This window comes from Bos indicus, chromosome 6 (genome assembly GCF_029378745.1).
Source record: "Bos indicus isolate NIAB-ARS_2022 breed Sahiwal x Tharparkar chromosome 6, NIAB-ARS_B.indTharparkar_mat_pri_1.0, whole genome shotgun sequence".
Taxonomy (NCBI): domain Eukaryota; kingdom Metazoa; phylum Chordata; class Mammalia; order Artiodactyla; family Bovidae; genus Bos; species Bos indicus.
Genome location: NC_091765.1, coordinates 117,239,101 through 117,262,089, shown reverse-complemented (window position 1 = coordinate 117,262,089; position 22,989 = coordinate 117,239,101). Strand labels below are relative to the sequence as shown.

At 66.1% G+C, this 22,989-nt stretch overlaps 1 protein-coding gene across 6 annotated transcripts; it reads left to right on the top strand.

The window, feature by feature from the left end:
• The first annotated feature begins 4,864 nt into the window (after positions 1-4,864).
• Positions 4,865-19,737, top strand: FGFR3 (fibroblast growth factor receptor 3). Of its 6 annotated transcripts, none has more exons than XM_070791943.1 (18): positions 4,865-5,028; positions 5,390-5,600; positions 10,746-11,012; positions 11,099-11,152; positions 12,655-12,827; positions 12,910-13,033; positions 13,113-13,264; positions 14,774-14,918; positions 15,383-15,573; positions 15,874-16,022; positions 16,382-16,503; positions 16,586-16,696; positions 16,915-17,105; positions 17,189-17,311; positions 17,391-17,461; positions 17,619-17,756; positions 17,849-17,954; positions 18,038-19,737. In XM_070791943.1, exons 2-18 carry the CDS (start codon positions 5,492-5,494, stop codon positions 18,182-18,184), a joined length of 2,373 nt encoding a protein of 790 aa, XP_070648044.1. In that variant the 5' UTR covers positions 4,865-5,028; positions 5,390-5,491; the 3' UTR covers positions 18,185-19,737. The 6 variants fall into 6 exon arrangements, with proteins under 6 accessions (XP_070648044.1, XP_070648043.1, XP_070648041.1 ...); XM_070791942.1 differs by lacking the exon at positions 14,774-14,918 and adding an exon at positions 13,942-14,092; XM_070791940.1 differs by having other exon boundaries at positions 13,113-13,303.
• Positions 19,738-22,989: the final 3,252 nt, after the last annotated feature.

Genomic DNA, 22,989 nt, shown 5'->3' with positions numbered 1-22,989 from the left:
GCTGGTCCGTGGGTGACCCGTGCAGGGACTGGCAGGGCCAAGAGCAAAGAATTGAGGTCCCCCCGCCCCGGGAGGGCATGTGGCTGAGGCTCCCGGAGCAGGTGACCACCCCCTCCCGGGAGGGCCAACAGGACCCAGGGGAAGGGGCATTGCTCGGAGGGCGAAGGCTGCCTGGCGGACGGAGGAGGGCGTGACGTGCTGTGGGGCTGGCCTGGCGGCCGGGGATGGATTCCTAATTCAGCCGGAGCCTGTGGAGTCAGCCTTGTTTATTCTTGGCAGGAAGGCTGGTCCTGGGGGGTGGGGGCAGGGGGAGTAAAACCTTTTCAAAAAATAATAATAATAAAAACGCTCATTTAGAAGGCTCCCAAGACGTGCTGAACTCCAAAAGGGTCCTGGAAAAAATGCTGAGAAGGTTTAAGTGTAAATGGACCCAAAACACCATAATTAAATTTCCCTTAAATTTACCAGAGTTTGGGGTCAAAGAAAAAATAAAACTTAGGGAAAATACACTTGAGGTTTCAGGCAAATGCCAAGCGCTTAGGAAAATAGATTTCTGAGCTGCTCAGCGGCTACCGGCCTGGCCCCCGCCAGCCCCGGGAGCTGTGGAGGCCTTAACCCCTCCCTGGCCAGCTGTGGTCCTTCTCCACCGCCGTCCTTCCCCAGCCCACCCCCCTGGGGGCCACCGGCGCACCGTGCTGGCCCTCCCCGGCCAGACTCTCCCCCAGCCAGCACCTCCTGCCCTTGTGCGCTTTGAGGCAGCCCTCTGTGCCAGGCTCCAGTGAGGGGTTGGGGGGTAGACCTCCCTGGCCCCTCCCCCTAGCTGGCATGGCACTCAGGAGAACCCACGCCACAACCCCGCCCGCCCACCGTCACTCTCCTGTCCACAGACAGCACCGCTCTTTTATTGCTCATCTGGGAGCAACCACATTTTCCAAACCTGAAGTCAGGATTTGAGGCCTAGCATTCAGCGTGAACCAAGGGCAGGAATATCTGCACCGGTGCTGTCAGCGCACATCCGAGAAGACAGCCTCCAACAACACGTGATTCACGGTGTTGCCCTTTTTGCTCAGCCTGCCAGGAAGCTCGGAGCTAAAATTATGGACCTTGTACAACAGTTAGTGTTGGCCAGTGGACCTTGGAATTTCTCTTTTCCATGTTCTTTAAAATCTCTGCTATAATGAGCAAGTCAACTGTGCTTTTTATTTTCAGAGAATGAATTTAAAAGGCAGAAATCACCCACGATGTACACCAGGGCTTCCCTGGTGGCTCAGATGGTAAAGAATCTGCCTGCAGTGCAGGAGGCCACATTTGATCCCTGGGTTGGGAAGATCCCCTGGAGAAAGGAATGGCTGCCCACTCCAGTATTCTTGCCTGGAGGATTCCATGGACAGAGGAGCCCGGCAGGCTATAGTCCATGGGTCACAAAGAGTCAGACACGACCTCTCTCAGGTCCGCTTGTTTTTCCTTGGGGGGAGGGACCTAGTTCAGCCCAGCCCAGCAGGGTGTCCCAGGGGCCCCTGCTCATCCCTTGTTGACCTGCTCTGAGTCCTGGGCCCTGACAGCAGGCAGGGGTGGCGGTGACTTCCAAAGATGGGGGGGATGTGTGCTGGGAGAAGGGGAGAGCTCAGAGACTGAGCCGCCCCTGCGGGGGTTCCCCAGAGCCTCCTGGAAGAGGAGCTGGGCACTGGACACCTGAAGGCCTTGGTCTCCCCCAGCCCAGTCCTGAGTTCACGGCAGCCCCTCCCTGGGCCTTAGTCCCTGAGGGGGTTGAGCGGGAGGCTCTGGCTGGGGCTCCCCTGCCCTGGGCCCCCGGCTTAGCTCTGGCATTGACGGGTGCCCGTTGGGCACTGTGGCGGCCACGGTGGGCAGGAGAGCTGTGGATGCAGGCGGGGCGGGGATTGAAACTGCCCCGAGCTGAGTGCACCTTGGCGCCGTGCACCCAGTGTCGGCCCAGGACGGGCTCGGGGTGAGGAGGGGCGGAGAGGGGTGCTGGGTGCTGACAGCCCGCTGGGATCCGCACCCAGGGCCCACGGCAGCCCGCTCACCCGCACAAGCCCCAGCACGCAGGGCCGCCCAGCTCTGACTCACCCACTGGGCTGGGCTGGGCCCGGCTGCCCTCAGCCTCCACACCCACCTTCCTTCCCAGTGCTGTGGTCCTTGGGAGGTGGGGTCAGTGTTTGGGGGGTGGGGAGTGGGCAGGGAGGGGTCAACAGCAAGCCCTGGGCTCCAGTGGGCCTGAGGAGGACTCAGCCTGGCCGAGCTACAGGGGGTCTCGGGGGAGATGCCCTGTCAACAGGCTGTGACGAAACCCTGGCTACCAGGGGCACTTTGGAGGCCGCCTCCACTGGCCATCCCAGGGAACCGGCATGGGGGCACTCCTGCGTCTGAAGAAGGTCCCGTGGGACAGCTTGCTCCAGCTGAACGTGCTGACTTGGAAACAATAATTGTGAACAAATAAAATTATTTTGTCAAGAAGAATAAAAATGCCTTCGAGCAGTGCCCTCCCCTGGTGACAAGGGTGGGGCCAAGTGGGCAGCGACTCCTCCGGGGCTGGCAAGAGCAGTGTCAGACCCTCTGGAAGCAATTTGGCAGAGTCCTCTGCCAAGAGCCGTGAAAATGCTCCTGAACTCTGACCTAGATGCCACCCGACGGTGCCATTGGAGACAGGCTGCAGTGGAGCGACCACTTCAAACCATGGGCAGCACCGAAGGTACCAGCCACCACGGGGGGGGGGGCGTGGTGAAGGGCAGGAGGGGGCCTCCAAAAGGGAGATCCGCTCCTGGAGCCTGGGAATGCGACCTTATTTGGAAAAAGAGTCTTTTACAGTCATTAAATTAAGCTCATGAGATCAAGAGATCAGCCTGGATTATCTGGGTGGCCCTACATCCAGAGACAAGTGTCCTTATACAACAGAAGAAAAACCATGTGGCTATGGAGGGAGAGATTGGGGCGGATGCAGCCACAAGCCAAGGACAGCCAGCGGCAGGAAGAGGCGGGAAGGACCCTCCCCGAGAGTCTGAGATGGGGCTGGGGAGTGTGGGCCAGGGGACAGCCCCGCTGACACCTTGATTTCAGATTGTTGGCCCCAGAACTGGGAGAGACAAAATTTCAGCCAAGCAGTTGGTGGGAATTTGTGCAGCAGCCCTGGGAAGGGAATCCAGGGTGTCGAGCACCCAGAGGTCAACCAGGGCCCTTCGCTGGAGGAAGCGGGGGCTCACGGCCCACTCTGGGGGGCACCGTGGGAGTGCCCTCCACCCTCGCCGACTAGCAGTGCCCACCGGCCAGACCCACATGGAAGCAGATGGTGCCCCTGGCCAATCTGGGGGATGTGGGCTTGACCAGAGCAGGCAAGCCAGGCGGCACACAGCACAGGCACTGATCTGCCGGGCGGGCACAGAGCAGTCGGCCCTTCCGTGAGCAAGTCCAAGCTTGCTCTGCTCTCCGCGCGGCAGGCCAGTGAACCAGAGACGAGGGGTTGAGAGCAGGTGACTGAGAAGGTGGCACACTAACGTCTCACGAGAACGATCTTATTGGGGTCTGGATGCCAGCTTCTTTTACAGATCAGGGATGGGGGAGGTGAGGAAGTGAAGGAAAACGTCCATGAATGTTGCAAATACCTCCTAGAATGTCAAGCCTTAGGCAGGACCATGTGTTGATTTCTTCCTCCCTGCCATCTGGAGGAAGGTGGACAGGGTTTGCAACCAAGGCACTTTTTAACAGGCAGAGGAGCAGGATTCTCCAAGGCAGGTCATTCTGTATGATTGTGATAAAAAAAATAAGGAACGGCAAGCAAGTCAAACAAATTGTTCCAACACAGAGTCAGACTTGACTTTTCCTTGTGACACTTCAGGGTCCCAAGGTCTAGCCCCAAAGGCTGGGATGTCTCCAGGCTGCACCTGGAACAGCGGATGGCTGGAGCAGCAGGTCAGAGGCCCTCTCCTTGACCAATTTGCTGATGGGCACACGGAGTCTGAGAAGCCAGAGGTGCTTGCCTGGGGGGCCCAGAGGCAGGCCCAGGGGTCACCTTGCTCCTGCAGGTGCCTCCTGCCTTACGTGCCCCAAGTCCTCTTCTGCCCACTCCAGGCATCTCAGGCTTTGCCACCAGCCCCCCACCTCGGCCTTCCTCAGAGCCCCAGAGTTGGGGTCCTGCACCCAGGGCCGCCCAGCCGCGCTCTCCACGCTCATGTGCAGCAAGCACCCTGTCTCCAAACTTTCCCTGGGGTGGAGTGTGCATGGATGAGGCCAGGAACTCAGGCAGCTGAGCTCTGCGAGCACGCAGCAGGCGCTTCATAAATGCAGCAGCAGGCCCCCAGCTCCCGGGAGTGCAGGCCCCTAGCATCCCAACCCCAGGCGGGCAGGCCGAACTGGCCTTGGTTCCAGGCTTTCTGGGCTGCTCACGCCAAGGGGCCTAGCCTGTGCGGCTCCGTCTCGGTGAAGGCTCCCTGACAAGTCTCACCCGCAGAGACCACCCCTCTCTACGCTCCCTCTCCACCCAGCCTTCCCCGGGCCTGAGCCCCTGGTCGGCGGCCCGGTGGCCACCGGGACAGCGCACTGTGCAGAGAAACCCGCGCTCGGCCTCTCTGTGCGGGGGGGCCCGACGGTGCGACGGGGGGCCTCGCGGAGGAGCCGGCTCCCACGCCCTCCGAGACCGCCGGGCGCCCCCGCCCCGCCCCGCCCCCTCTAATCCCCTCCGCTGGCAGGGGCCAGGCCGGCCGCGGCCCCGCCCCCGGACCGCCCCAGGGGAGGGGCGTTTCCCCGCGCCCCACGAGTCGGGGCGGGCGTGGCCGGGGCGGGGCGGGGCGGGAGCGGGCCGGCCCCCACTGGCTGCTGCGCGCCCGGCCGCCCGGGCTCAGTGCGCGGTGGCGGCGGCGGCGGCGCGGGCAGCTGACGCCGCGCGGTCCAGCTCGGCCGGGCGCACCAAGCACTGCCGAGCGGACGGCCGGAGGGACGAGGCGCAGGCGCTGGGCCGGCGCGCGGCGGGCGCGATCGGGAGCCGCGCTCAGCGAGTCGGGCGCCCGGGGCCGCCAGGTCGGTGCGTGGGGACCCGGCGGGCGCGAGGGGTCCGGAGCGCGCGGCGGGCTCGGATCCCAAGCGGTGTCTGCGGTGGGGCCCGGCCGGGGCGCGGGCTTCCCGCTCTGGAAAGTTTGCCGCCGCCGCCGTCGCCGCCCTGGGAGGGCTCTGCAGCAGCCAGGGAGGGAAGGGGGAGGAGGGACCGCGGTGGGGAGGCGGCGGCCGGCGCCAAGCGGCCCGGGAGCCCTGGGCGGCGACGGCGGGCGGGCGGGGCGGCCGGGGATCGGAGGGGCCGGGGCGCGGGAGCCCGGCCACCGCCGCCTCCGCCCCTGCGCGCCCCGGCCCGCCCGCGTAACGAGTTGCCTGCTTCCTCCCGCAGACTCCGCAGCGGCGCCCTCCTCCCGCCGGTGCTAGAGCCGGGCCATGGGGGGCAGCATGCTGGCGCGCGCCGCCTGAGGACGCCGCACCCCCCGCCCCCGCGATGGGCGCCCCGGCTCGCGCCCTCGCGTTTTGCGTGGCAGTGGCGGTCATGACCGGCGCCGCCCTCGGGTCCCCGGGCGTGGAGCCCCGCGTCGCGCGGAGAGCGGCAGGTACGCGGGGACCCGGCGGGCGGCAGCGGCGGGGCCGGGGAACGGGCGCCGAGGTGGGTGTGGGGCGTTGGATGTCTGAGTGGGCCCCAGGGCACGCTCTGCGCTGGCATCGCGGGGCCGGCGTCCGGGTTTCTGCCGCCCGCCCTCCCCGGGGATCGGGGCCAGAGCTGGCGCGGCAGTTTGTGGGGCGCCTGGAGCCGCAGGGCTGCCACCCAAGTACGAGGCTGTGGCGGCGAGCTGGGCACCGCGGTGGCATCCGCGCTCCCCGCCCCCCGCCGCTCCCCAGCCGGCCCCCCGGGCGCGGTCGGGAGGGCTTGGGGGCTGCGTCTCCACGATTCCCATTGTTCTGCGGGGTCCGCACTGACAGAAAGTTCCTGCTGTTGTTGGTGCCGCTTCCCCAGCCCCCTTCGGGCCCCAGTTCATGGCCAGCTGCAGCCAAAGCAGACTCTGGACTTTGAAGGGAGGGTATGAAAGTGCGTCAGCCCGCGGCTGGGCCCCAGCCCCTCAGTGGCCTGCACGACCAGGTGACACCTTCTAGTGCCTCCGTTCCCCCCATCCCAGCTCTCACGCCCCGTGAGTTAAGATGACTGCCCCCCTGGGGCGCCAGGCCGGGCTGGGAAGTGGTTAGCGCGCATGCCCGAGCGGCGTGGGGCTGTGGTCCCCCTCTGGCGACCAAGGTTCGGCGGGACGTCGACGGTCGGCAGCGGAGGGTCTGAAGCGCGTCTTGGCGCCGGGCCCCGCCCCGCACACGCGCCGGGCCCCCCGAGGTGCAAGCGCGCACAGCCCCCCGGCCGAGCGCTCCGGGTGCCCACGTCCGGCACGCGCTCTGCCAGGCTCCCGGTGGCGGCCGGGCAGAGAGGGGAGGCCCGGGGGGCGGCCGTAGGGAGCCCGCCCCCCTGGAGACCGAAGACTTTGGGGCGCTGGAGGGGGTCGGCGCGTGCCAGGGCTGAGCGCACCCCGGTCCGCGGCCGAGCGGCCGCGCGGAGGGAGGCCTTCGCCCGGTGAGCTCACGCCCCACCCGGGCGGGACCCGAACAGCCGCTCCTTTGTACCTCGGCGCGGCCACAGACGCGCATTGATGGCGGCCCGGCCTCGCGGGGAGGTGTGAGCCGGGCGGCTGCGGGCGCGCGGTGCCAGGGAGGCGGCGGCCGAGGGCTGGACGCAGGCAGATGGCGGCCCGCCCCTCCCCGAGCCCCCCGCGCCCCTTCCTGCGGCGGCGGCGGCGGCGGCCTCCCGGAACAATGTCATTTTTTTATGAATGAAAGTGGGCCCGGCGCTTGAATGTGCGTGTCATTCAGCGGCGTGACAGAGGCCGTCGGGAGGTCAGCGCGCGCTTTTAGCGCCTGCTAGGGCGGCCCCCGCTTCCAGGGGCGCCGAATAGGCGGCCGCGGGGGGTGGGGGGGCCGAATTAGCATTCGTATTCAGATAAAGATATTACTCCCTACGGCTGGGGAATGTCAACTAGCCCCGGGGGAGGGGCGGAGGGCGGGGCCCGGGCCTCCTGGACCCCCTGCGGCGCAGAGTTGGGGGCTGGGGTTGCGGGGGCGGGGGGGGGGGGGACGGGCAGCGGGCCCCCCCAACCCCCGCCCCACCTTAAGGGACTGCCGGCGTCCCCACCAGATGCGGGCCTGGGGTGGAAAGACCGAGGACCGGGCCCTTGCCTCTGCAGGAAAGTTGGCGAAACAGGTAGCCAGTTGAAAGATCAATAAACTTAATCCGGTTCCTGAAGGAGCTGCAGAGGCCTCGTGAAATTTACAAAGGTCCCAGCCTGGCTCTCTCCCAGGACCATAAGTTATGGCGCGAAGCCGGCAGAGGTCAAGGACAGTGGAGGAGGTTCCGCAGCAGGACTGCCCCGGCCATCCCGGGAGCCTTCCTTTCCACGTGGAGCCACGTTCTCAGTGAGGGCATGGGCAGGGGCCCCTACCCTTCAGGGAGGGGTCCCTGGGGGCTCAGGGCACGTCTCAGGAAGGCCCTGGTGGCAGCCTCCCCTGCCTGCTCCTCGGCAGGGCTGGACTTTGAGCCCCACGGGCCTCTGGGTGGTTCATTAACCTGGGCTGAGCCCGAGGCTGGACTTCTGGCCTCTGAGCCTCTGTGTGGAGCTGCAGAGCGTCCCCGCCCTACCCCTCAGGCCCTCAAGTCCCATGTGGGGCCCTGTCTGGGGCCCAGCACACCCCATTTTACAGTTGGGCCCAGAGAGGAGCTGGGGTCTTGTTGAGGAGGTGGGGACACAGTGCCAGGCAGTGGTTTGGGGGAGGGGCGGCCTGGATTCAGAAGTGAATGATGGCTTGTGGTGGGGAGCCTCTCTCAGGGGCGGGTCCTTAACCCCAGGCCCTGCTTGGGCCCCAGGTCGGGTGCTTGCCCGAAGCCTCAGTTTCCTTGCCCGTCCAGGAGTCCTGGTGGCCAGTTGTAGGAGGATTAGGCTGGATAATCCTGTAAACCCTCATTAGCCTCCGAATTAGTCAGGCCTCCGAATCCCACCCCTTTCTTTTTCTAACTTTGTTACCAAACCTTTCAGATTCTTTCCAGGTGGGGCCGGGGGAGAGAGGGGAAGGCCCTGACTTCAGGGTCCCTGTTGGGGTGCCCTCTGGGCTGTTGAAAGCATGTACCTGGTGGCGGAGAGCTTTGCGCGTCCAGGACCTGAGGGCTCTTCTCTTCCAGCAGCTCCAGGGGGCTCCTTTGAGTCAGGTCTGAATTCAATCCTTGTTCTCCTGGTCTCCCCCGACCCGGGCACACTCCCATGCGTTGAGGGGGCCTCAGCTGTAGTGAATGAGTGAACTGTAGGATGTGAGTTTGAGCAAACTCCAGGAGATGGTGAAGGACAGAGGAGCCTGGCGTGCTGCAGTCTTTGGGGTCACAAAGAGCTGGACAGGACTGAGCGACAGAACAACTGTAGTGACTCCAAACCAGGAGCAAGTTCCCCCAGCAGAGGCTGCAGCCTTCCCCACAGATGGGCTCCAGCTCTGGCCGGGTGGACAGCAATCCTGGGGCATAGCCCCAGGGCAGAATGGGTCTCAAGTCCCCTACTTGGGTGGCCTCCCTGTCTGACAGTGGGGGAAACTGAGTCACCGGTGGTGAGTGGCAGTGTCACGGGGATTCTGGGCCTGGGAGACAGGGCCAGAGGAGGGCCTGGCGTGGCTTCTCCAGGGCGTGGTACCCCTTGGCGCCCCTCAATGAGCTTAGGCTTTGGGGGTGCAGGCGGGAGCAGGTGCTGTGGGCCCTCGGGGACAGACGCTGGCACGTGGCACCCGGCACCCACCGGGCACAGATGACGTTTGTTGTCCGCCAGGTGTGGCCCCTGTGGCTGTGCGGGTATGGGAAGGCCCTCTTGTATGGATCAAGGAAGGCTTTTCCCGAAGTCCTTGGGGACAGGGGGCTGAGTAGTCTCCGGCACGTGCCCCCTCCCCCCCACCCCAAGGCAGACTGCCCGCTGTGTCCTGTCCGTCACTCTGTATCTCCCTACCTGACCACCCTCTTGGCCCTTCCTGGTCTCCCCAGGTCCCCTGTGGCGCAGGGTGGGCCTGGTGGGCTGGACCTGCGGGAAGGAGTGATGCCCCCATCATCCCCGCCCGGGTCTGCGGCCATGCGGTGGGGCAGGATGGCGGGCAGGTCAGAGGTTGGCCCTCGGCTGGGTCCAGGCCCCGCCTTCCCCCGCCCCCCCACCAGCGATGACTGCAGGCGAGTCCGGCCTGGGGTCCGTTCTGAATCCTCCCAGCCCCTGCTGGACCGGGTTGAAGCGGATGCTTGTGCGGGTGGCTTGATCTGCCGTCGCCTCCCAGACCAACCCAGAACCAACCGCTGTTGCCCTTGGGCCGGGGCCTGAGGCCGAGGCGGCCACAGCTAGCCTGTTCTTGGCCTTCTGGGGGGCCTCAGCCGGCTCCCAGCCCTGGGTGGTCCCCACACGACACCGTGGCTGGGACTGGGGGCTGCCTGTCAGGCCGGGAGCCCTGCCTGGGGGCCCAGGGGATGCAGACGCCACAGACAGTTGAAGGACCCCCCTGGTGGGCCCTGAGCCGGTGGGCCTCCGAGGTGGGCAGGCTGAGCAGGGCCTGTCCGAGGAGTTGGCGTGGCCAGAGTGGGCAGCTGGGCCTCGAATCTAGGCCACGCGTCAGCAGAATGACAAGTAAGGGTGCGGCGAACCCAGCTGGGTCTGCGCGGCAGGACCACCCAGCCCTGTCCCGGGCCTGAAGCCCAGGCTGCCCAGGCATTGTCCGCCCTGGCAGCGAGACCCGGGCAGGCGGTCAGCCCCTGGGTCTTGGGCCTTGTTGGCCCCTTGGGATCTGGGTGGGCGCTGGGCAGGGGGAGGGCCCGGGGGCCTAGCGGACATCCGCAAGGACCCTCCAGCCCAGCCTCTTGGCACCTGCGGGGGAGGTGGGCTGGGGCTGCCCGCCTGGCCTGGGGGCCCTATGCTGGCCCCTCCGCCAGCCGAGCCTGGAGCCCTCCTCCTCCCACCTGCGTCTGCGTCTGTAACGTGGGGTTCTCAGTCCCCTCATCCCACCAGCCAGACCCGGTTCCACACCCGCATGCATTTCTGATCCCTTTCCTGGTGCTCACTGCCGAGGCTAGTTGAGGTCCAAGACGCTCCCTTCTGCGTCGGCGTGTAGACCGGCCAGGCCCCTGAGGACCTCCACCCCAGGCCGGCCTTTCCCGTCTCAGCACCCAGACGTTCTGGGAAGTTTGGGGTGCTCCTTTGTATGCTGGGCAGTATCTGTTCTCAGGTCCCGGGGTGAGGGGCACCCCCTCCTGGGATGAGTTGCCTTGTCCCTTCCCTGTGTCATCCCCAGCTGACGTCTCCACGAAGTCAGCCACACATGCGCGCCCACCTCCCGCATGCTGAGCCTGTGAGGTCAGCGTGGATCTTAAACATTTCCAAGTGGTTGGAAAAAAAGCAGGAGGAATACTTCACGACACTCCAGAGTGTCCCGTGTCCACACAGCGTTTGACTGGCACAGGCCCCCACCCGTCTCCTTGCGGGTCGCCAACATAGGAGGGTCGGCCCTGGCACCGCTGATGGTCATCCCTGTCCCGGCACGCCCTACGGGACGGCTGGCAGGACTGCTTCCCCGGTCCCCGCCTCCAGGCCCCAAACGGCCCGGTGCGTCCGGTGCTGTGTGGGGACACCTGCCTCACACCCGCATCTTGCCCACAGAGGTCCCGGGCCCCGAGCCCAGCCCGCAGGAGCGGGCCTTTGGCAGCGGGGACACCGTGGAGCTGAGCTGCCGCTTGCCGGCGGGGGTGCCCACAGAGCCCACCGTCTGGGTGAAGGACGGCGTGGGCCTGGCGCCCTCGGACCGCGTCCTGGTGGGGCCGCAGCGGCTACAGGTGCTCAACGCCTCCCACGAGGACGCCGGAGCCTACAGCTGCCGCCAGCGCCTCTCCCAGCGGCTGCTGTGCCTCTTCAGCGTGCGCGTGACAGGTAGTGGCGAGGGCGCTCCGGTGGGGAGGTGCGGGGAGGCCCGGCCATAGGCCAGTCCTCGCATTGCCCTCTCACCTGCGTTACAGATGCTCCGTCCTCAGGGGACGACGAGGGTGGGGACGACGAGGCCGAGGACACAGGTGAGACCGGGCTCCAGGTGCACGGGGCTGCGCAAGTGGGGGTCTGCCTGCCCACTGGGGCCCCGCCCCGCCCGCCCCACAAGACCGAGGCCCGGGGACCGCCTCCGTGTGGGGTGACGGGTGCCCACCCCAGGCTCTGGGGGCAGGTGAGGCGTGGGGGGCACACTGTGCTACAGGGCTGGGGGCCGGGGCTCCAGGAGCACCCAGGGGGCTGGTATGGCCAGGGCTGGGGGGCCAGGCTTGGGGTCACTCCCGCGTGGCATGAACCAGGGCAGGGGGAGGCAGACGGGTTCAGACAAATGGGAGGCACCTGGGATAGCCTAGGCAAAAGGGGGAGGACATGGGTGTTGAGTGGCTGTAAGTGTCTGGTGTCCATGCGGCCGTGGGTGTCAGTGTGGCCGTCAGGGTGTCCATGGGTGTCAGGGTGTCTCTGGGTGTCTGGGCGCCAGCATGGCTGTGAGTGTCAGGGTGCCAGCGTGGCTGTGAGTGCCAGCGTGGCCGTGGGTGTCAGGGTGTCTGGGTGGCTGTGGGTGTTAGGGTGTCTGTGGGTGTCTGGGTGCCAGCGTGGCCGTGGGCATCAGGGTGTCTGGGTGCCAGTGGGCCATGGATGCCAGCGGGCCGTGGGTGTCGGGCGCAGGTGCGTGTACTGGGAAGGGGCTGCCGCAGTGGTTCTTGGTGGCAGCTTGCGGGTGCCAGCACCCAGGTACCTGGGCCTGGAACAGCAAGTGGCAGGGGGCTTTGCCCAGCGTGGAGGGGCCGGTCTGGGGAGGCGGGCTGTTTTTGGAGGAGCTGAGTTTGCGATGCCACGAGATGTGGGGTGGAGGTGAGGGGACCCAGTGGGTGCCCTGTCCGTCTTCTCCCTCCACCCTGGTGGGTCCCGCCCACTCTGGGGGTGGTCTTCCCCTGTGGCTGCAGCACAGGGAGCCAGGCAGCTGGTGGGGCTGCTGGCCTCACCAGCCCAGCCCCCAAAGGAGAAAAACCAGCTGGGCTGTGAGGGTGGGGCTGGACAGTCCCAGAAGGCAGGGTGGGGAGCAGGGCCTCCCAATGTCCTGTCACCCACGGGGCAGAGCGTGGCCTGCGGTCTCGCAGATGCCCACGGGCTCCCAGCCAGCCTCAAGGCTCCGGGTTCTCTGGGTGGCTGGGTGGTGCCCATCCATTGAGCCGGGCGTCCTCACCTGGTGTGCCCTGGTCCCTGTGCCAGTTGGTGGGCCCACCCCGATGGGCCCACCTAGGTGGGTGGTGATCCTGAGACACCTCTGCGTCCTGGGTCACAGTGCGGTGCCCTGGACCCCCCAACTGGAGCTGGCGTTTGAGGGAAGTGAGGGGACCTGGCTTTGGGCGTGCCAGGAGGTGGCATTCAGGCTACTGGAAGCTCGTCCAGCCCTGGGCGGGGATCTTCAAAAGGCTGACATCCCCTCCGCAGGCGGGAAACAGGCTGGAGAGGGACAGGCAAGCCTCTACCCACCCCACCCCGTCACAGCCTTCCCTCCCTCCCCGGACAGCTGGGGCCCCTTACTGGACGCGGCCTGAGCGGATGGACAAGAAGCTGCTAGCGGTGCCGGCCGCCAACACGGTTCGCTTCCGCTGCCCAGCTGCTGGCAACCCCACGCCATCCATCACCTGGCTGAAGAACGGCAAGGAGTTCCGGGGCGAGCACCGCATCGGGGGAATCAAGGTGGGCCCGCGGAGGGGGGCGGTGCGGGGCGGGGGGTGGGGGGCACGGCGCCCGCCGTCCGCTCACCGGAGTCCACCTGCAGCTGCGGCAGCAGCAGTGGAGCCTGGTCATGGAGAGCGTGGTGCCCTCGGACCGCGGCAACTACACGTGCGTCGTGGAGAACAAGTTCGGCAGAATCCAGCAGACCTACACCCTGGACGTGCTGGGTGAGGCCCCGGACACGGGGGCGGGGGCGGGGGCGGCGCGCAGGCCGGCAGCCTCTGAAGCCCTCCCCGCGCCCCGCAGAGCGCTCTCCGCACCGGCCCATCCTACAGGCCGGGCTGCCCGCTAACCAGACAGCCGTGCTGGGCAGCGATGTGGAGTTCCACTGCAAGGTCTACAGCGACGCCCAGCCCCACATCCAGTGGCTCAAGCACGTGGAGGTGAACGGCAGCAAGGTGGGGCCCGACGGCACGCCCTACGTCACCGTGCTCAAGGTGGGCACCGCCGCTGGCCGGCTGGGCGGGGAGGGTGTGCCAGGCCGGAGGCCTGTCGGGCTGGGCCTGGGGGAGATGCAGCGGGGTCGGCCTGGGGGGCAGGGTCTGTCCGCGTTGGCCTGCAGACCCAGAGCGGAGCTCTCCACCGCCTGCCCAGGCGCCTCCCTGGGCCCTCAGGGCAGGGCTGTGTCCGCTCGGTTCCCACGGCCCTGGGGGTGGGGGCCACCCGAGTTGGGGCGATTGCGACATTTGCCGCCCAAAGAGAAACATCTGTTAAGACACACGATGGGGCTGAGGGGCGGGATCAGGAGTACAGACTGGGGGCGGGGCGGTGCCCGGAGCTCTCAGGCCTGGCAGCGTTGTGGCTGGGACCCCAGGGGTGGGCGGCCTGAGCGCCCCGAGGAGGGCCTCTCTGAGGGTCAGCGGGCGGCGGGGGTGCATGACGGGCAGTTGTGTCCAGTGTGAGCACAGTGCCCGCCGTGAGGTGTCTCCATGCCTCCTCCAGGCAGCCCTCCTGGCTGGCGCCGCCTGGTCTGCCCACCCGTTCCTCGGGGCTGGGCGAGGGCCAGCTCCTCGGCAGTCACGCCCGTGTGTCCGGCGGGGCCCCCGCGCCTGAGCCGGGTCTCTTGTCCCCGCAGTCGTGGATCAGTGAGAGTGCGGAGGCCGACGCCCGCCTCCGCCTGGCCAATGTGTCCGAGCGTGATGGGGGCGAGTACCTCTGTCGAGCCTCCAATTTCATAGGCGTGGCTGAGAAGGCCTTTTGGCTGCGTGTTCACGGGCCCCCAGCAGGTAACAGCTCTGTCCCACGCCTGCCTGGCACGCCGAGCTCCAGCTCCGATGCCCTGGCCCTGTGCCCACCCGCACGCCCCACCATCCCGCCCCACGACCCTGGCTCACACTGTGCTCCCGGCGTGGCCGCCTCTGCACCTTGACCCCCCTGGCCTCCATTGTGACTGCCTGCTCTGATCCCCCACGGCCTGCGCTGACCCACCTGCTCCCCGTTTGTGCCCCCGATGCTCTTGCCCCAGGGCCGGGCCTGAGCACCCGTCTGCAGCTGCTCTAACACTTGCGCCCTTTCTTTCTGTCTGTCCGTCTCTCTGTCCCCTCCTCTGTCTCTGGCCCCGGCTCTCATGGCTGCTCACTTCTGCCCGGCCCTGTTGCCGCACCCCCCCCAACCCCCCTGCCCCCCCGCCTGCCCTCTTCCCCCGGTGCACGTGCGCCCTGCCTGCTATGCTGACAGCCAACACGTCTGGCTCACCTGGGACAGAGGACTCGCCGGTGGAGGGACTGGCTTCGGGCTCGGTGTGGACGCGCGGGGCAGAGGCCGCTCGGCCGCGGTGGCCGCAGTCGCGGTGGTGGTGGCGGCGTTTTCCTTGCAGCCTGGCCGGATCGGTGCCGAGTGGACTCTGGCTGCGGTGCCCGTGGGCTGCTCTTGGCACTCTCCTATCGCGCTGTGTTCTCTCTTTGTAGACGGCGGGCGCTAACACGACCGACAAGGAGCTAGAGGTTCTGTCCTTGCGCAATGTCACCTTTGAGGACGCGGGGGAGTACACATGTCTGGCGGGCAATTCTATCGGGTTTTCCCATCACTCTGCGTGGCTGGTGGTGCTGCCAGGTACCAGCTTCTGCTGCTCTCGCTCTGTCCTCTTGGGGCTCGGGACGCGCCAGTGCCGCCGGAGAGGCCAGGGGACTGCAGAGCCCTCCAGCCGGGTTCTGCACCCGGCCTGCGGGCAAAGTCCACTCGGCCCTGTCTCAGCCCAGATGGGCCTCCCCCCATAGCGCCCCGGCCCAGCGGGGTCCCCGGCAGCTGATGCGGTGGTACTGGCATCTCCCGGGTGGTGGGTGAGGGTGCTGCTGGCTCTGCTGGGCTCTCTTCTCTCCTGGGTCTGTCTGCTCCTCGTGGCCTGCGCACTTCTGGCTGCTGAAGACTCAATGAGGCCTTGGCACTCCCCCCAACCCCACCGGGGGTGGGGTCTGTACCCTGTCCTGGGCCCCCCACCTTGCCCGCAGCTCCGGCTTGGGGCAGCGCGCGGGCTCCCGCGATGCTGGGCCAGGCTGCCGACGCCTGTGTCTTTGCAGCTGAGGAGGAGCTGGTGGAAGCCGGTGAGGCTGGCGGTGTGTTCGCGGGTGTCCTCAGCTACGGCCTGGGCTTCCTCCTCTTCATCCTGGCCGTGGCCGCCGTTACGCTCTACCGCCTGAGGAGCCCCCCCAAGAAGGGCCTGGGCTCGCCCGCGGTGCACAAGGTCTCCCGCTTCCCGCTCAAGCGACAGGTAACAGAAAGTAGATACCAGGTTCCGAGCCCACCTGTGCCCTTGCCCGGCCCGCTGCCCTGGCCCCCGAGTGCGTCCGGTCTGTAGAGTCTGAGGATATAGGGGTGTGAGCCAAGCCCTCCCTGGTCTTCACAGTCACCCCGCAGAGCCAGGTTACTCCGGGGCAAAACGTGTTAAAAACCTCCACTCAGCACCACAGGGGCAGAAGTCAGGCCCTGCTCGGGCGTGTGGTCCGTGGGAGCCGCCCTCCGGGCCCCGGCTGCCCGGCCCCGCGGCACCAACCTGCCCCTGCCGACTCAGCAGGTGTCCTTGGAGTCCAGCTCATCCATGAGCTCCAACACACCGCTGGTACGCATTGCCCGGCTGTCCTCGGGCGAGGGCCCCACCCTGGCCAACGTCTCTGAGCTCGAGCTGCCCGCCGACCCCAAGTGGGAGCTGTCCCGGGCCCGGTCAGTAGTGTGCGCAGGCCTGGGGCCCTGCCCCGGTCGGGAGTGTGGGGGCACAGAGGATGGGGGTCCCATGGGGGGGAGGGGTTCCCACTCGGGCCTGACTGAATTCAGATGGGAGCCAGTTAGGCCTCTGATGAACATGGGGCTGGACGCCCCCTCTGAGACGGGTGAGGGGGACCCCACTCTTGGAAAAGTGCCCTCACAGTCGAGGTCAGGGCGTTGTGTCCTTTATCACCATTAGCAGGGCTGCTGGGGCGAGTGTGGAGGGCTTCCTGGAGGCGGCGGCCTGACCTCGCGCTGCCTGGAAGAGGGCCTCAAGCAGGCAGGTGTGCTCATGGCCCCTCTGCTTCTGCTACCAGGCTGACCCTGGGCAAGCCTCTCGGGGAGGGCTGCTTCGGCCAGGTGGTCATGGCAGAGGCCATTGGCATCGACAAGGACCGAGCTGCCAAGCCTGTCACGGTGGCCGTGAAGATGCTGAAAGGTGATGGTTGGGTGGGATGTGGCGAGGGGGCCCATGCCAGGCTGGACGGCCCTGCCTGACTCCGCTGCCCATCCCCGCACAGATGACGCCACGGATAAGGACTTATCGGACCTGGTGTCCGAGATGGAGATGATGAAGATGATCGGAAAACACAAGAACATTATCAACCTGCTAGGCGCCTGCACGCAGGGCGGTGAGAGCGGGGCTCTGCAGGCGGGGCGGTGGGCGGGGCCTGCACGTGGGCGGGGCCGCACGCGGGGAGGTGGGTGGGGCTTCATGCGGAGCGGTGGGAGTAGCCTGCACTCAGGGCGGTGAGGGCCGTGAGCGGGGGCCGCACGCAGGCGCTGGGGGCGGGGGCGGAGCGGTGGGAGGCCAGCAGGGCGCCCCTCTGAGCCCCTCCCGCGCCCCCAGGGCCCCTGTACGTGCTGGTGGAGTACGCGGCCAAGGGCAACCTGCGGGAATACCTGCGGGCACGGCGGCCCCCGGGCACTGACTACTCCTTCGACACCTGCCGGCTGCCCGAGGAGCAGCTCACCTTCAAAGACCTGGTGTCCTGCGCCTACCAGGTGGCGCGGGGCATGGAGTACCTGGCCTCGCAGAAGGTGAGCGGGGCCGGGGGCTGGGACAGGGCGCGGTGGTTGGAGAGGCTGTGGGACTGGCTCAAACCCGCGCCCTCCACCCCCAGTGCATCCACAGGGACCTGGCGGCCCGCAACGTGCTGGTGACTGAGGACAACGTGATGAAAATCGCCGACTTCGGCCTGGCTCGTGACGTGCACAACCTCGACTACTACAAAAAGACCACAAACGTGAGCTCAGCCCGAGGAGGTGGGGGCCCTCGAGCCAGGAGGGCGCCTGGCAGCCAACACGCCCCCTTCCTCCCCCTAGGGCCGCCTGCCCGTGAAGTGGATGGCACCCGAGGCCTTGTTTGACCGCGTCTACACCCACCAAAGTGACGTGTATGTGGCCCCAGACTTCGCAGGGGCGTGGGCGGGGGGTGGAGCACAGGCCGCTGGGGGCAGGCACTGGGAAGCTCTTGGGGGCAGCCCCCTGGCCCGAGCCCTGCGCTCGGGTCTGTTCCAGGGCTGACGCGGCCGTGCCCCCCACCACCCACAGCTGGTCCTTCGGGGTCCTGCTCTGGGAGATCTTCACGCTGGGGGGCTCGCCGTACCCCGGCATCCCCGTGGAGGAGCTCTTCAAGCTGCTGAAGGAAGGCCACCGCATGGACAAGCCGGCCAACTGCACGCATGACCTGTGAGTGCGCGCCCGCCGCGGGGGAGGGGGAGGCCAGCCCCGAGGGCGGGGCACTGGGAACGCAGCGCAGGGCCGACCTGCGTTTCCTTCAGGTACATGATCATGCGCGAGTGCTGGCACGCCGCGCCCTCGCAGAGGCCCACCTTCAAGCAGCTGGTGGAGGACCTGGACCGTGTGCTCACCGTGACGTCCACCGACGTGAGTGTGGGTCCGCCCCGCCCCGCGAGGGCTCCCGTGCGGAGCCTGTGCCGCGCTGACCGCAGCCCGCCTGCCGCCCGCAGGAGTACCTGGACCTGTCGGTGCCCTTCGAGCAGTACTCGCCGGGCGGCCAGGACACCCCCAGCTCCGGCTCCTCGGGGGACGACTCCGTGTTCGCTCACGACCTGCTGCCCCCGGCCCCATCCGGCAGCGGAGGCTCGCGGACGTGAAGGGCCGCGGCCAGCCGGCCGAGCCCCCATCAATGTGAGAACAGACCCCAGCCCACCATGCTGCCGCTGGCGTGCCATGATCACCGGGTCCCGCCGGCCCGGGCCCAAGACCTGGAACGGGTGGACGGATGGACAGACAGCGTCACGTGTGTGTGTGCGTGTGTGTGTGTGGGCGTGCGTGCACGCACGCATGTGTGCTCTGGGGTCCCTGGGGTGCTCGCCCTGCTGTGCGGTGACCTCTTGGCCACCTGGACGGGCAGCACCAGGGACCAAACGTAGAATGTAAGGGGCTCCTCCCATGGGGCCCCTCTCCGGGCTCCCTGCCCCGCCCCCGGCCCCCCACAGGGAGCACCGGGGTGGGGGGTGCTGGCCAGGCTCTTGTGTCCAGAGCGGGCCGAGGCCCCTCCAAGCGCCCAAGCTGAGCCTACAGGGAAGCCCCCGTGTGGCGCACCTCCCCCACAAGTGGCACCTTCCTCCTGGGGTGTTAGCAGCCCCCACCTCCAGGCCTCCCCACTCCCCACCCTGCCCCACAGAGACTGAAATTACGGGTACCTGAAGGCAGGAGCCTTTAACTTCTATCTGAAAGGTTTATTCCAGAAATGAGTGTACATTTATATAAATAGATGCTGTGTATATGATATACACATACATATATATATAAATATCTATATGGGAGAAGGCAGGCCGGTACAACTGAGGCTCGGGACCCTGAGGGTGCAGGGGCAGGGGGCGGGGCCCCTTAGCCTGGGGAGGCCCAGGGGACTGCTGTTGAGACAAACGCAGAAACCACGGGGTAGGGAGGGGCTTTTCTGTCCTTGGCCCCGAATATTTGTAAAGTTATTTATCGACCCCCAGAGCCATGTCCTGTCGCTCCCCAGGGCCCTAGTGTTTAGCCAGCCGCATGGCAGAGGTTTAACTTATTAACAGTGAAAAGGTTTATGCTTCGTTTAGGGGATTGCTGAGGGTGCCTCCAAGCCTGCACCCCAAGGCCGGAGCCAACCCCCAGGCACCCTAAAGGGTCATTAATAGTTTGAGATGATTCCATGAGGATATTTTATTTCCTTTGGCCTTCTTTTGCAGGAGAAGTAGATTTCTATAGGATTTTTCTCTAGGAGATTTATTTTTTTAGACTTCAAAGCAAGCTGGTATTTTCATACAATTTCTTCTAATTGCCATGTGTTCCAGGCAGGGAGGCAATTTCAGGGGGGGCCACCCCTGCATGCAGGTTCAGATGTTATTAGATGTTACAAGTTTATATATATCTATATATATAATTTATTGAGTTTTTACAAGATGTATTTGCTGTAGATTTAACACTTCTTACGCAATGCTTCTAGACTTTTATAGCTCAGACTGCTACCTTTCAAAGCTTGGGAGAGAAAGCCACAGATTCAGTTTTGTTACTTTTTGTACTGTTAACGGCCCTGAGTTTGGGCGGCTGTTCTCTGCTTGTCAGCAGGCTCAGAGCAGTCTCTGTTCTCAGGGACCCCTGCCTTGTGGGGGCCAAACCGGCAGACGTGCTTTCCAAAAAATAAACAGACACCTGGTTCAGATCTGTGCTCTCTTGTCTCTCTCGTCTTTCTTGTCGTGCGGTCGCAGGCAGCTCCCAGGTCCTCCCTGCCCTCCTGGGACAGGTCCCATCATCTGTCCCCTGAGGAGGGTGGGTTCCCTAGTTGCACCAGGGGCGGGGGCCTCCAGACTGGACTGGCTGCCTGGGTCTCACTCTCCGGGGCCTTCCGGCCCAGATCTCTGGCACAGGGGCCCGCCACAGGAGGTCACTGGTGGTTTTCACTGCCTTGGTCTGGGGTATCCAGGGGCAGGGGATGCAGATGATGTGTTTGTGGGAAGGGGCAGTGAGGAGAGGCTGGGCCTGGCCATCCTGTCTGTCCCCAGCTCATGGAGTTCAGGGACTCGGGGGGGTCACGTCCAGGTACCTGTTGCTGGTTCCAAGGCCCCCGCCCCCACCCCATCCCCTTTGTCTGCTGACCCAGTCAGCTGGCGAAAGGGAGGCTTCGAGGTGGCTGCCCCCACCACCCCCAGCCCCGGCCATGGAACCCCATGTAAACAAAGCCCAGGGCTCCAACAATCTGCAGTCCTGGTCACACTCCTGCTCCTGGCTAGCTTCCCTCCCCATCCCAGGCCTGGCACCCACTTGGGCCCCACCATCGCCCCCTGCACAACTTCCAGCAGGCACTGTATGCCAGTACTCTGGCTGGTCAGTCAGGGAGCTGAGGCCCAGTAACAGGATCTGGGCCTGCCTACTGCAGAGTTCAGAGACTGAGGGAGGCACGACAGCAGAGCACCCATGCAGCAGTGGTGGGGATGAGTCTGGGAAAGCTTCCTGGAGGAGGCAACGGTGGTGCCCAGGGGGAGGCTAGGGTGGGTTCAGGGACAGGTGGCTGTGCGGACTCCCTGGGACTGAGCACTGGCCAGGGCTGGCTGTCGCTCCCCAATGCACCCCTGGTGTGCGACCTGGTGCCCCTCTGTCCCTCATGTCCCAGCATCTTGAGGGACAAGCCAGCCACTGGGCACTGTGAATTTTTATTCTGGCTTCAAAGAAACTTGCTCCCTTTATCGCTGTGTTCAGCTCAACTTTCAAGTGAGGGGTTTCTGGGCCCTCTTTCTGGAGATCAGGAGAGGCTGCTAGGTAGGGGCTTGCCTCTGGATAACGGCGCCGCCCAAAGCCTGACCACTCGGGAAAGTGCCTCCGGCCCCTCCCAAGCCTCTCCAGCCTGCCAGAGACCCCGTGTTTGTGTCCAGTGCTCGGGGGACACGCGGCGATAGCGACGGAGAGGGCAAGGAGCCCAGGGAAGGCCAGAGCACGGAAGGCGCGGGCGAGGCGCGCCCTCTAGCGCCGGCCGGGCAGCGTCCCCGCCGCGCCCCGGGCTCCTCTCCGGCCTGGCCCGGGGCTGGGGGCTCGGTGCGCTGTCTGAACAGCCAGGGGTCCGGGGGCCGGCGCGGGGGCGGCCTCCTGGGACACAGGACAGAGACCCAGAGCTGGCCTCTAACCGGAGAAACGGGCCCCGGCGGGTAGGCTGGGGCGCCAGGCAGCGGGGCCGGACAGTGGCCAGCCCACTCCTCCGCGCGCCCGCACCTGCACGCCCCTCAAGCCCCAACCCGCCCCGCCCCCGCCCCGCCCCGCCCCCGCCCCCGCCCCCGCCCCCGCCCATCAGCCTGGCCCCGCCCCCACCGCGACCTCGCCCCCGCGCACCTGGCCCCGCCCCTCACCAGCCTGGCCCCACCTCCACCCGCGGCCCCGCCTCCATCGCTGCTCCGCTCCTCGCCCATCTGGCCCCGCCCCCACCCGCGGCAAGCAGATGGGGGTCCCGCCCAGGCCCGGGGCGGGCCGCAGTGTCTAAGGTGCAAGGCAAAAACACCCTGCCCGCCCTCGGAAGCTCTAGAGCCCCCAGTCTCCAATCCTGGACTCTTGGCCTGGCCTCGCCCTCTGCCTTCCCCTCAGGGCCCCTGGGATGCATCACCGGGCTGGTGTGTCTGCACCTCCGTCTTGGCCCCCTCGCTTTCGGAATCCTGTTCCCATCCTGTGGAGGCCGCCTGCCCACCTTGCCAGGCTGGACACCGACCTCGCAGTGTCCTCTTCCCCAGGCAGGTGCATGAACGCCCTTGGCCGCAGCTACTTCTCTGCTGCCGTCTTGGGGAGGCTGCGGCATCACACATGTAAAAACATGTGCCCTCACCGGGAACGAAGGTCCCCAGCCACTGAGAACAGGCTGTAAATCAGGACCCCATCTGGCTGTCCCTCCCCAGGCCTCATCTGAACAGCCCTGCCCTCCTCTGCTGCATGTGGCTTGTGGAGGGGCACGGCCATGGACATGCTGGTGGCTCCTGTGGGTCAGACTTCCCTGGCTGGGCATGAGGCAGTGCCTGGGGCACACGGCTGGCGGCCCTCACACCCAGCTGCCCACCGGCCACTCCAGCTCCCTGTCCCCATGACGGCCATCCCGGGAGGCTGCACCCAGCACAGGTGGCTCCCAGCATTTCTCCCAGCCAGTCCATGGGCTGGAATTCTCCCTAAAGAGCTTCCTGGGATGGGCTCCACTTCCTCCTGAGAAGGCCAGGTGCCCCCAGTTCCTTCCCGTCCATCACCTGTTCTCACTGTCACTCTGTTGGCAGGGACGGAGTTTCCTCAGCGTCACCTGGATGTGTGGATTTTTTTTACAGTCGATTAAGTCTTCACGGTTATGGATACTCATTTTGACCTCAGTTTGGCCAGAAGCATCCCTTCAGGTTTGCTGCAGAGTTCCCTGACTGCAGCCCCGACTCCGTAAGCCACCCCTGCCCCACCCTCGGTCAGCTGTGCCTCCTGGTGCCCCTTCATGCGGCCTTCTCAACTACGCACGTGAGAAGCCTCTTGTCCCAGGGCACCAGCTTGTGCCTGCAGCTCATTCAACCCTTGTCCCTGGCCACCTCCCAGCAGAGTGGACACATTCAGTGCACAGCATAGGGGGTCTGGTGCCTGCTGGGGTGAGATGAACCTCGGACGGGAGCCACTGCAGCCCAGCAGCCCCTTGTCTACGCCTGCATCTGCAGGGACCATCATCCTCCCACCGAGCCGCACGTGAGCGCAGAACCCACGGGGCGGAAACAAGTGGCCAAGGCCCAGCTCAGGGGCACAGGGTGTTTGGGGTCAGCAAAGGTGGAAGGAACCCCCCGTGGGGCTGTGGCCAGTGCAGGGGGGAGGCCGCCTGCGGCAGGCCAGACTTCCCCTGCTGGGAGGGAGGGCGACAGGACAGGGCCTGTCCTGCTCCTTGAACCATCTGCCCGGCGGCCCTCCTGGCTGGGCGTCA